We start from the raw sequence: 13,824 nt of genomic DNA on the forward strand, positions 1-13,824 counted from the left end.
AGTTCAAAGAACTACTCCAGATCAATTTCCGCTTTCAACATGATTCTCGTAAATGACAAGAGCGATGAGCAAGCAGTTATAAACTACAACCTCTCATGTTAAGTCAAAACATGTCTTATTCGGACATATGAAAGGGTATTTCAAACGGTTATAATCCATAAACCGACAATGTGTTTGGATGAACATACAGAACTCGTGTCTGAAATATAAGTTTCAGACAGTTTTAAGAAAAGTGAAAAAAAAACAGCATTCGACTGGCGAAAGCGTTGTTTAGTGGGGCTTGATAAAGGTCTAGAAGCGTTTGGTAATTAAATGTAATTTACTCATGTGTTCCCCTTTTCACTTTGTTATGGAGTAGTTGTCTTCTACTTTTAAGCACCTTCTCCCTTGTTCCCATTTGTTATGGCGCCCTCACTAGGCTGATTGAAATGTCTCGATATCCTATCACAATTATAGGTTTCTAGTTTGGACACTAAATAGTTCAGTATTAAAACTGGGAATTAGCATAAAAAAGTAACATTAGTGCCCAAAAACCACAAGCAAACCAGCAACCAACAGCAACACAATAAATGGTAACAGAAGATGACAAGATTCAGCATCGCATGCACAGAAGACAAATCCAAACTTGCCTAACACAAAGCTTGCTTCCATGGTTCTACCGCTTACCTCGACTGGAAAAATAGTTAAGTGCCATCTTAGAAAATCGGGTGAGAGTGAAAAATATCTGAACTATGGCTCGACCCTTTACAATTCCCTCCCTTATGCTTCTTGCAGTTCGAGCCAACACTGGTCGTGGTACTTCAGCTTTCTGACTGGCTACCACCTGCACCGAAGCTAATCAAGTAAAAATAAAGTAAAATTCATTGGTATCCACTTGAAAGCTCGTAACAAGTAACCAAAACTGCAATATATGCATAAATAACCTGATGAACCAACATCTGTTAACCCACGCAATCTCTCCTCTGCTAACCGAACAGCTTTAGTTGAGCCTCTAACACCTTGAGTAATCCCCTGTCTGTAACACAAATAAACAACTGGTTATTATGACTTCAAGATAGATTGTATGTTATCTTTTGTTTGATCAGTTAAAAAGGGGGAAAGGAAACAAAGAGTGGAGATAAGCGATTCATCAAGTGAAGAAGGAAACTAATAACCCCAAATCACTAAGCTCCATTGTCAAGTCGCTAATCTCCATGCCTGATAACCGAACAGCAGCCATTGTATCAGGAAGCTCCTCCCTGGTGACATCCATCAGCTTCTCTAGTGACTCTGCTGCTCTCTTGAAAGCCTTTCATAAAAATTAATACAAAATGGACAAGAATAAACACTGTCCTTTAGAATTTATGACATTAATCATTGAAATGCCAATATCACTGAACTTTAAGTTGTTCAAGAGTAACCAACCAGAAGAGTAGGGATTGCAGAGAGAAAAAGCCAAGTTACCGAAATGGCCACCTAGAAAAGATTTTTAGATTTTTCAGAATTACGAAATACTTCAAAACATAATTTGCCGATTGTTTAATACTCTGATTAACAGAGTAAGAAAAAGCACTCTGCAAAAACATTTGACCTAATTAATCTTTAAAAGCAGAAGTTGTCTAAAATCTAGGTACCTTGTATATACCTTCCAATGGATTATAGAATGAATATATGTTTTACACAAATAGAGTAGATTTGGAATCCCAACAGGGAAATCTTTGTTTCACGTAGATAGAGTAGATTGGGAATACCAACAGGGGTAATCTTGCTATAAGATACGTTAGTCGGACTCGGATGACTATCAGATCTGGCTAAGTGTCCAACACATATATACTCAATTTTTTGCCAAGTTTTTTCAAACAATTAGAGGACTATATCCTCATATCCATGTTAAAAAATGTGTCAAATGTAAGTAACCCACACAGATATTTTAGGTAAAATCAAAAGTCTAGGTAACATAGGTTATAAGGTATCATTGCGACCCGATTCTTGCTTCCGGCATACAACATTACTGACAATGCTACAAGGAGGGCAGAGGACCTCAATGTGATAGCAATTACATACTTCATATTTGGAAGCATGATTGAATGAATGAAAAACTTCTGAATTGTTCAGACTTAAGTGCTTTATATTTGGAGAATTAAAGGACTTAAGAAGCTTCAGTCACGAACTATAAAGACCTTCCTGGAATAACTAAGAGTAAACCAAACACGAGTTTCCTATCTATGGTTCCTCAAATTGAATTCAATAACCATGAGGTCAAGGGCATCGATTATAGTCCCATTGAGTTGAAGGGGATCCAAAATCAGTTATTTCAGTAGGGAACCTCATTAAGCGAAATGTACGAGTGCTGAATTATTTCGCATATGACCAGCAAAATTATAAGGTTTTTCTTTGTTTTCTCTTTAAATGGATGATATTGTCAAATGAAGATTTCAAGTTCCAGTAATTTTAGCAACAACTTTATTTACTAATTACAAGTGCATTCAATTTCATTTACAAATTCAGGCTAAGTTCCAAACAACAAGCAACAAAATTAAGGCAAATAAAGATAAAAATAATTAAGGAGAACTGACAGCGCAGGCGACGACGTTGAACACGAGGATGTGGCGGTTGGTGAGGCTCCATTGAGAAAGCTGAAAAGAGGGCGATCCGACGGAGGAGATGTAATTTGTAGAAACTGTCGGCTCAGACGATGACGACGAATCTGAAACATAGTTCGACCGGACGGGACGATAAGCGTTGCTGCGGAGCGGAAGGCGGAGATTACCGGGAGAACGTAGCGGGCGGATGTGATTAGCGAAGGAGGTAAGGCTGAAATCAGCTGTGTGTAATTTTAGTGTACTCAACATGGATCCTGATTTATGTCCCCAACTTCTATTTTCTTCCAAATCCAACATCCAACATCCGTTCGTTCCCCTTTTATCCGAAACATCTTGAGTGTGCCTGGACTGTTCATGGAAAGCTATTTCAACCAAATTTGATTTGTTTTATATTTATCGGGTTAATTCCTACTTCCATCCTCAAACTATGTCATTTATTCTAAATAGATCCCAATCTTTGCCCTTCTACTTCATTCTAATTGAGACATAACAATATTAATCCTGTGTCAATTAAATCCTTCCCTCAAACTAACAGTTAATTTTTAATAAAAATGAAAGATTTACAATTACAACAAGATCTTTCTTGACAATAATAAAAAAAAATGGTTGTCCTTTTTTCCCATATATATGGGGTAAAGGGGAGGTAAGATAGTAGGCTACCCCCAACACCAAGTTGAGAACAGTTTCCGTAAGAGACCTCCGAATTATGAAATGCCCTCCGTGAGACTCGATCCCACGACCTCAAGGTTAAGAATCTCATGTATATCATCATAGATCAATTTGCAAAGCATGCAAGTCACATATGTAGTTTTACTAAAGTAAATATATTTTGAACGTCACAATTGAAATTAATCTATAAATAGATTTAAAATTAATTCATCTTAGGTTCAGTCCAAAATGTTGTCAGTCTAGTCGAATACATCTATATCTCTACTTGAGAGTCAACTTTCTCCGATAATCAAAATAAACTCTCTTTATTTTATCTTTAGATGTAACACCCCACTTTTATAATGTTGGATTTCGATTAAATTTAATATTAAAATCTTATTTTAATATCAAGTTTATTATTAGATTAAGTTCAGAATATTTGATTAAATGAAGTCTGAAATGTTGTTTTAGTAAAGAATTATTAAAAGCGAGGTTAGGAACTAAATTATAAATAATGTAAATTTTGATGTTTAAAATAATAATTTTATCAAAAAAATCAAGAAAGAGATATTACATATTTTAATCCTTATATTATAAGTTTTTATGAGTTTCGAAAAGTAAAGACTATTTATAAAGAAGAAAAAGGTTAGCAACTAAATTATTGAAGTCTTAGAAAGTTAATTATGAAAAATTAGATACTGATTCAATTGTAATTAAGGTATAAGGAAGTCATTAATTACTCATGGAAATATATATTTTTCGTCAAAAAAATAATTGTAATCTAGGTTTTGTTTTTTGGTACATTAAAGTTTAAGTTAAGGTGGCTCCCCATCCAGGTTCAAGACATACATAAGACCCAATTGGGATTAATATATGAATTTACATATTATCCATCAAGAGTGACGATGGTAGAACTCGAACTTGGCCTTATAAACTCAAATTCATGAATCCCAACCACTTGTATCAATACTCATTGGCATAATCTAGGGTTTTTACAAACTATAGTATTTGTTTAAAGAATCTCAACCATTTGATAATGAACATTCAAATAAATTACTATCGATGACGTTTGAACCCGAGATATTTAGGGATAACAACGTCCCTTTAATCACTAAAATCCCTTGGTTCGTGTTTGTTAAAAAATTATTAAATTAAATAAAAAAAATTGAAAAAAGAATTGATATAATTATTGTAGACACTTATTTTCGTCCGGGGTCTTTATTACATTGTATATCATATAAGATATTATACATAATAATTTCAAAAATATATAATATATATAGTTTTTGAAAATATATAGTATAGTTTTTGAAAACACGGTTTTGAAAGCATATAATATATAGTTTTCTTAAAAATTATTTTTTTAAAACATATATATAATATAGTCTTTGAAAACGTATTTTTTTGAAAACATATAATATATAGTTTTTTAAAACGATTTTTGAACATATATAATATATAATTTTAAAAAAATGGTTTTTGAAAAACATATATAATATAGATTTTGAAAAATTATAATATAATTTTTGAAAACATATTATATAGTTTTTAAAAAAACATATAACATATAGTTTTTGAAAATATATAGTATAATTTTTAAAAACATATTGTTATATAATTTTGAAAACATATTATATGATTTTGAAAATATAATATATTATATAGTTTTTTCTTTTAAAGTATATATATATATATATTAAGCTTATTATTATTATTATTATTTATTTTATATATTATATTATTATTAATTTTATTTTCCGTTTGTTTTAGGTCCAAGTCTAGTCCAATAAAAGGAGTCCAAACGTCCAAGTCCATAAACGGAGCTCAACCGAGTAATCTGACCCAGCAGACCTGGTGGAAAATCGGAGATCCAACCGAAGCAGGCCTGATTCAGCCGAGGACGCGAGCCCATATGCCTGACCCAGTAGGGGTTAGGGTTTCATAAACCCTTAAGTAATAGGAGTGACCCAAGCCTAGCGGCAGACCAACACATAACGACCCGCGAAGAAAACGATGCTTGCTAAACTGAAAGCAAAATAATACAAAACCGAGAACAAGTAGTTCCCATGATTCTCGGTGAACGTGAGCAACAACCCGAATGAGTCAGATAATCGGGAAACAACCTGAGATGCTCGGAAACCACCACTTTCGGAGGAGTTATATAAACCCGACCAAGCCATCAAAACAAAACACAACTAAAAATTGCAAAAACCACTGGAGAAATCAAAGCAATATTCAACACAAAAGAAACAAAGAGAAAAACAAGAAAAATCGTGCATCAAGCAACTAAGAAACAAAGCAATACACGACCAATATAAGAAAACCCAAGCCAAAGTAAAAAGCAATAACATTCGAAATCAAAAACAAAAAAAACATAAAGCTTAAAGCTTTGTTTCATCAAAGGTTGTTGGGACGCGTAGAAACCTCGTCGGGAAAGGAAAGCCACAGGAAGTTGAAGGGACATCGTCGAACTAAAGTAAACTTCGAAACTTCAAATCTAGATTTACGCTGATTGGGGCCTTTTTGGGGTGATCGGGTTTTGGTTTCATACTCACGGGGTTGGGAGGAACATTTTGGTTGGATTTGTTTTTTTTTTTCGGGCCACCAGTGGTGGTGGTTGGAGTGGCGGTCCGGGCGGTGGTTTCTCATCGGGGAGTGGCCGATATTCGGTCGGCTAAGGGAGAGTTGAGAGAATATTTGAGGGGGGCTTTAATATTTGAGAGAAAGAGTGAAAATGAATTATTTTTCTATTTTTTAACTATTTATAGGGGACCTTGATGTAATTAGCAAATACATAAATTATTTCTGCAGTCCCTGCAATTTTGATGTGTAATTCATTTTGGTCACCTATTGTAAATTTTCCATTGATTTTTGAATTAATTTAATTTAATCCCTGTTTATATTTCTTATATTTTGTAAATTAACCCCTAACTTTTTATCTTTTTCCTTAAAGCTTTCAATTAATATCAATTTGATCATTAACTTTTAATTGTTTTCAATTTAATCCTTTTTAATTTGAATTTTCTTTTAATTCTTTTATTTATTTAATATTTTATTTTATTTTATTTAATATTTTATTTTATTTTATTGTTTAACATTAATTTAATTTATTTTTAGGGCAAACTTAAAATTTTTCAAAGGTATGTAATTCAGATTGAACTTTTAAATTTTAATTTAACTTTTAATTTTTGCAATTAAGACAACCGAGAAAACAAATTGGTACCGAAAGGGCAGTACAAGGATGCTAATAATTCCTTGACTGTAATCGACTCCAGAATCCGACAAATTTCTGGTAAAACGTAGATCATATATAAGGTAAGTTAAGGTGACCGATCAACCTAATTTAAAATGATCGGTGGCAGCTCCAAAACAAATCAAAATTAAGTCGAAACCCGATTCCGGGCTCACTCGAAGGTCGATTACAACAGCTTGGCGACTCCACTAGGACATGTAAGTGAGTCAGACCAAAATTGATTTCTGGTTGTCTTCTTAAGTGAAAATTGTAAGTATAAATTATAATTTATCATCTCAACCCTTACTATTTACATTCAATTATTATTATTTTTCGAATAAATAGTCGTGCTGATGGTTTTTCAATGATTTCAGCTTTTTCAAAATTCAACCTCACTCCCAATCTCCAAACCTTTTAAGTGGAGGTGAAAGTGACGCATTCGTGGGAATTTATTCTCTGTATAGGACTAGCAGGTAACCTTCGAGATTCATATACCTTATGTCTCCGTATGAATTTATTCTCTGTACAGACATAAGGGAATGTATCCCCTCGAGTTTAACTTGGTTCACATGAGCTTGTAATGGGCTTAGGACTGAGGGTCTGACAGGCCCAAGGGGGCACCAACAAGGATAACTCGGGTACCTTTTTTAGAACCAAACTGTGACGCTACAAGGAATTAGAGCCCACCCCAAAACTCCATTTCAAAACCTAGGATGCTTGAGTTATTTCTTGCTTTATTTTATATTCAAAGCATGAGAATTAGAAATATATGCAGTTAGGATTTGTTCAAGAAAATAACATGCTAGATAAAAATCATGTCCAGGTAGGAATAAAAGCATGTGGAGTAAATATCGTGCGGGGTAGGAATCTTCATTTTATTATTATTATTATTATTTTGATTCTTGTTTCTATTTTACTAACTTATTTCCTCTTTGTTTTTATTTTCATTTTTATCATTTGCATCATTTAAAGAAGTGTTGATCCAAAAAATTGTTCGTTAAAACCTAAATAAGTTGACATTAATGGACAAAGGGATTATAATGCAAGAGGTTAAAAATGTTAAAAATGCACAAGTTCGACTATGGTAAAAAAAGACTCAGAAGGAAAAATGAGATACAATACAAAATAACTATGTGTCAGACCTGGCTGGCTTCACCTCCATCAACCTTAAACAGAATGATACCAAGGATTTGCGGAACATTTGGGATAGTTGGGAGAGTGAAAGGAAATAGAGGTTTTGTCAGCGATACGGTGATATTGCACACCTGCTCTACATCAAGATTGATGAACCTTTAATACGAGCCCTTATACATTTTTGGAATCCAGAATACAACTGCTTTACCTTCAATCGAGAGGACATGGTGCCAACAATTGAGGAGTACACCACCCTGTTACACTGTGAAGGAATCAAAATGGATCAAGACTTCATCAAATATATCAAGAGTCAGCCTTTAAAAAATGGGCTACCAAAGGTTATAGGAGTAGATGAAAAGTGGGCCACGGATCAGATTTAGCACAAAGGCAAAGGTGAAAGAATTGCTTGGACTCACATTAAACAGTTAATGAAGAATCACCTTAATGAATGGAAGATGATCGACCTTTTTACACTAGGTGTCTATGGACTGATTATCTTCCCTAAAACTTTGGGATATATTGAGGCAACCATGGTGGAACTATTTAAAAAGCTTCCCAAAAGAGTAAATCATGTTCTAATAATTTTAGTTGAGACCTTTCGTTCACTGAGTCATTGTAGAAAGACTAGCGGAGGACATTTTATAGGGTGCACACAATTACTTCAGGTTTAGATCTAAAACTATTTCTGAAAAACAAATGGGATTTCTTATCGCCGATTCAGTACCACTTACTCTCATTTGGAGGAATTTCTTACACAAAAGTGGCGAGAAAGTATTACGAAGGAGAAATGGGTAAATGTATTCACTCACCTCTAGAACAAGGACATCATATGGAGAGCCCCTTGGTTAACTCATTGTGACATTCTTTACCGGTACGGAGACTCAAGAATAGTATCATTACTTGGGCTATATGGAGGAGTTGGCTAGTCTCCATTTTTAGTGCTTCGATAGTTTGGGTCATCAGTTTGTTCCAGTCATGCATGAGATATCTAGATCCGAGTTTGCATACCATAAAGATAACTACAAGAAGAAGCTCAAAGATGTGGATGATTCATGGAAGAAGATATTTCGTACGGAGGTTGTGGCTACGAAAGATATGTTCACTCCAGACTACGTGGAATGGCGGAAGTTGAGGAAGAATGATACCATTCCCATACCATACCATGAGGATACTTCGGGCCACTGAAGAACACCTTAAGTTGGTCCCCTCTGAATTAGAGATAGCAAAAAAATGAATTTGAACTTGAAAAATAAGAATTGAAACAAAGATTGAGAGAGTTAGAAGCTGAAAAATTCTAATGGAAGTTAGAAGTTAATACTCAAAAGAACCCAGCAGACAAACTGGAAAAGGAACAGAAGAAAGTCAGCTTTGAATTGGAAGATTTAAGAAAATGGAATCAAGAGTAAGTTCAGAACAATTCTAGCTTGAAAAGATCTTCCGAGTACTGGAAAAGTGAAGTCAACAGCCTGAAAAGGAAGTTCGAGGGACAAAATGAAAGAACGACACTGAAAGAGCATTTAAAGACTTCTCAAAGACATTTGCTAGAAAGCCAACACCAGAAAAAATGATTGAAGACCAAGGTAACTAATCTGGAAAGGTCTCTTAAAAAAAATCAAGAACAGGATGACAAAACCATAGCTGAGTTGGAGTTCATTGTAGGTAAATTCAAGAAGCAAGCAAATGAGCTTTAAATAATCCTTTTCGATGGAGGACACCAGTGGTGTTTCTGTTGGGAGAAGGCTCAACAAAGGGAGAAGGCTAGAGATGCAATTATTCAAGACTTTTTATAGCAGGTACAAAAAGTGACACACCACTTGCATGGTTTGACGAGAGAAGCCGGGGTATTTCGACAAGGTATTCAGCCAGTGACAGAAGAAGCAAGAAGACTTGTCAACCTATTAGAAGATGTTCGGAGTCTAGATAACCTAGTTAGAATGTACCATTGAATTGTTTTTGGTCTCTTAGAAGTAACACTTATATCCCAATAAAGACTATTTATAATAATAACAAACACGTTTTGGATTAATGCCTAAACAATCATGCATCATGCATTTTTACATATTTTTCTTTGCATTTTTCATTTATTTACATTCAAATTAACTAAAAGAAAATATCTCATCGAAAAAAGGAATAAACACTAAACACACCTCATCAAGCACTGGATACACTTCATCCTCACAATACCCGTTCAAAAAAGAAGATGATGGAAGCTAAAATCTCTCAGCTTGAGGAAACTATGCTAAAACTGTAAAAGAACTTGAGTAGAAAATGAGTCAGAATAATCAAAGTACCTTGGATTCTATCACCAAGAACCAAGAGTCACTAGTTGATCAGGTCATTGCAAAGTTGTTTGGTCTAAATCAAATGAGTGCCCCTAGGGCAGGGGCATCTGAAGGGGTGACTATATCACCTACCCTGCAGCTGGTTATCTCATATGGAATCCTACCAAGACTTCTAGGGGATTTATCTGCTAAAAATGACAAGTTTCATTTGTTGCAAAAAAACATGTTTCATCTGCTGCAAAAGCACAAGCCTCTGTAACCAACCCCCAGAACAACCCAGATGATTATCATATTCCAGATTTTGATGAAGAGGGCAAAGCAAAGAAGATGGAGGAGAAAATTAAGCTGTTGGAAGATCAAATGAAGACAATTAAGGGAGAAGATAATTATTACGGAGTTATTGCCCTGGAACTAAGTTTGGTCCCAGATTTAATTCTTCCTCATAAGTTTAAAGTCCTAGATTTTGAGAAATACGATGGGAACAGTTGCCCTTCAACTCACATTACCATGTTTTATCGAAAGATGATAGGATACGTGGGAAATGACCAGTATCTAATTCACTATTTCCAGGAGAGTTTGTTATGTTCAGTCATCCGGTGGTACAATCAGCTGAATCGTTCACACATCAGAACATAGAAAGATCTCGCGAAGTCTTTCTTAGAACAATAAAAGCATGTAAATGACATGAGACCAGATCGTGTCATGCTACAAAGTAGGGAGAAGAAACATAATAAAAGCTTCAAACAATATGCACAAAGATGAAGGGATTTAGCTGTGCAGGTTCATCTTCCTTTGGATGAAAAAGAGACAAGGAAGCTCTTCGTACATAGTTTGAAGACTCATTTCTTCGGGAATTTGGTTGCAATTACATCTGGGAATTTATCTGATCTGATTATGGCCAGAGAGATGATCAATATGACCATTAAACAAGGAAATATAGATGGAGGTGAATCAAGCAGAATACCTCCTATGAAGAAAAGAGAATGAGAGATCAACAACGTTAACACTTTTAATACTAATAAAAGTGTTACGATCTCTAAGACAAAACAAACTGCAACTGTACAGTCAGGTACTTCTAGACAAGATACGAGGGAACCAACGAGAGAAAAAGAACATTTTGATTTAATTCCCATGACATACAAGAAGCTCTACCAACTGTTTTTTGACACACATGTGATGTCGCCACACCTAGTAGAACCACTAAAACCCTATACCCTAAGTGGTACAATGAAAACGTGCATTGTGGGTACCATGGTAGTGTCCCGAGGCATGCTATTATAAACTAACTAGTCTTTAAGAGGATTGTTAAATGGATGCGTAACAGGAAATTGATTTATTTCAACAATTCAGAGGCACCTAATGTTGCGTTGAACCCTTTGCCTAACCACCAAGAAAATAGGGTTAATACAATCATTGAGAAGAGGGGCAAGATGTTTAAAACAAGTGTTTCCAAAGTGAAGTCTCCTTTGGCCTGGGTATGGAGGTAAACGGTAAAGGCAATATTTCTTGAACCATACGCTAGCACACCGAAATACAAAGGTGGTAACCATTGCTGTTATCACAATGAAGAAGAACATGATGTGCAAGAGTGTTTAAATTTTAAAGCTTTGATCGAGCTCATGATGGACAGGAAAGAGTTTGAATTCTACGAAGAAAACAAAGACACTTCGGAAGCTGATGTTTGTACGACTGGAGATTCATCTTACAAGGGGTATAGCACGGGTCGCCCTTTGATAATCACCCTTAAGGCAAAGATGGAAGATAAGGCACTGAAAAAGGTGGTGATAGTGGCACCAAGACCTTTTCTTTACAAAGACAATAAACAAGTGCCTTAGAAGTATAAATGCCATGTGAGCTCTTTGAAGGAAGATGTTAATGAAGTGGGGCATTATATTAGGAAGTGCTATTCCCAAAAGTCTAGCTTACCCTAGAGAATGCTTGGACCATTCAAAGGGGATGAAACAACAATGAACAAGCCTATAAAAGAGGAAGAAGCTATAGAGTTTCTGAAGTTCTTGAAACACAGTGAATACACCATTATGGAACAACTACACAACCAACTTGTATGTATTTCAATGTTGGCACTATTGTTGAGTTCGAAGGCACACAAAGAGGCACCTCTGAATGTCTTGCATCAAACGTTTGTGCCAAAAGGCATACCAGTCAATAAGATGGATCGACTAGTTAATATTATTCAAGCCGATAACCTTATCTCATTCTCTGATGATGAGATTTTGTCCGGAGAAAGGGGTTGGGCTAAAGCTTTACATATCACCACTCATTGTAAGGGCATGCTTTACCGAGCATATTAATTGACAATGGTTATGCCCTTAATTTAATGCCTTTGGTCACTCTTAAGAGGCTACCAATGGATGCTTCCCACATCAGAGTATTCCAGAGTATGTTTGAGTATTTAACGGGATAAAGAGAGAAGTGCTCGGCAAAATTGAGGTATCATTAACCATTGGACTCGCCACTTATAACATAGAGTTCCTGGTGATAGACATTATAACTTCTTACAACTGCCTTTTAGGAAGGCCATGGATCCATCAAGCTGGGATAGTACTATCAACACTGCACCAGAAAGTTAAGTTTGTTATCGATGAAACTCTGATAATCATTAATACTGAAGAGGATATAGTGGCGAGTGTGACCATTGAGCCCTTTACATATATGTGAATGAGGAAGCTTTGAAGTGTTTATTTCGACCTTTGGATTTTGTTAATGCCATATTTTTTGCTGAAGGTGGTAAGATTTCTAAACCCATGCTATTAGAATGCACCAAGATGAAAATCAAAAAGACTTTGAGAAGAGGTGCAAAGATAGGAAGGGGGTTTGGCAAATCTCTACAAGGAAGAATTAGCCTAATTTTTCCTGTTATCAAGATGGATTAATTTGGGCTTAGATATTAGCCCAACCATCAATATAGAATAAAAGAGATTCAGAAATGCCAAGAAAAAAGAAGAGCAAGATTGACTGAGATGGAAATTCAATGGGAGCCAATGTTTTTTCTTTCTCTTCACAACACATTCAGGTTTGGTGGTTATGCTTTTGAGGAAGAATCAATTATGTCCTTATCTGATATAGAAGAAGCTCTGAAAGACTTGAGCATCAATGTTATAACAACAGATGACACTTAAGACATTGATAGATCTGAAATATGTAATATCCCAAAATAAGGACTAGTGACTAAAATGTAAGTTTTAGAAATTTGAAGTCTAATTTCGAAAGATTAAAAAGTTTAGGGATTTATTTGAAATTTTTTGTAAAGAATTGTTTAGTAATTATATGATGAAGTAACGGTAAATTGGTCTTTTCTAAAGAAAGATTTTTGTTCTCTCTTTATAAGGAATTAACCACGTGGTTTTGGGAAGGAAAAAATGAAGAGTCTGGAGATGGAACTTATTCTTCTTCTTCATGTGGGCCATTTCAAAGGTAAGTTTTTACAAATTGATTGTAACTTTATTTTTAAGTTTGGGTTTTGGTCTTTGGGTATTAGAAAAGCTTAAGAAAGCTTAAAGATAAATAAAAACTTAAATATGAATGAGTTATGAGAGATTAAGTAAAATGAGTTTTTTTTGTGAAATCTTGGAAAAGAGTTATTAATTGAAGCTGGAAGTTAAATTTAACTTGTCAATGGTGGAATTAAGAGATATGAAGTGATAGAATTGAATTTAGAACAAGTTAAAAATTGAGGATGATTCTTAAATTCCATATGGAATATAGGATTTTGAGGTTAAATATGTGATTAATGAGTAGAAATGAATTTAAGCTTGTGTATGTGAGTTATGAATATGCAAAGAGATGAAACGTGAAGTGTTTGTGAGGAATTAAGTGAATTTTTAGGCTTAAACCGTGATTTCTGGGCTAGGGGTATCAGTACCCATTCAGCAGGTACCGATACCTCAAGCGTAAAATTCAAGAAGATATTCAAAGGGTATCGATA

The 13,824-nt window shown here is 34.8% G+C and overlaps 1 protein-coding gene across 1 annotated transcript; it reads right to left on the reverse strand.

The window, feature by feature from the left end:
• Positions 1 to 573: 573 nt before the first annotated feature.
• Positions 574 to 2,932, reverse strand: LOC120216442. The gene is made up of 5 exons (XM_039213873.1): positions 2,556 to 2,932; positions 1,405 to 1,455; positions 1,155 to 1,288; positions 924 to 1,015; positions 574 to 834 (listed from the first exon to the last, which is right to left on the reverse strand). Exons 1-5 carry the CDS (start codon positions 2,877 to 2,879, stop codon positions 656 to 658), a joined length of 780 nt encoding a protein of 259 aa, XP_039069804.1. The 5' UTR covers positions 2,880 to 2,932; the 3' UTR covers positions 574 to 655.
• Between the last annotated feature and the right edge of the window lie 10,892 nt (positions 2,933 to 13,824).

This window comes from Hibiscus syriacus, unplaced genomic scaffold, assembly GCF_006381635.1.
Source record: "Hibiscus syriacus cultivar Baekdansim isolate YM2019G1 unplaced genomic scaffold, ASM638163v2 tig00110160_pilon, whole genome shotgun sequence".
Lineage (NCBI taxonomy): Eukaryota > Viridiplantae > Streptophyta > Magnoliopsida > Malvales > Malvaceae > Hibiscus > Hibiscus syriacus.

What these genes read in the sequence shown, in the direction of transcription:
- LOC120216442 (XM_039213873.1), bottom strand. Translation starts at nt 2,879, where the DNA reads ATGTTGGATTTGGAAGAAAATAGAAGTTGGGGACATAAATCAGGATCC. An exon ending in CTGCAATCCCTACTCTTCTG is followed by an intron (nt 1,289 to 1,404) that starts GTTGGTTACTCT and finishes TTTTTATGAAAG; the next exon opens with GCTTTCAAGAGAGCAGCAGA. An exon ending in ATGGAGCTTAGTGATTTGGG is followed by an intron (nt 1,016 to 1,154) that starts GTTATTAGTTTC and finishes TTTGTGTTACAG; the next exon opens with ACAGGGGATTACTCAAGGTG.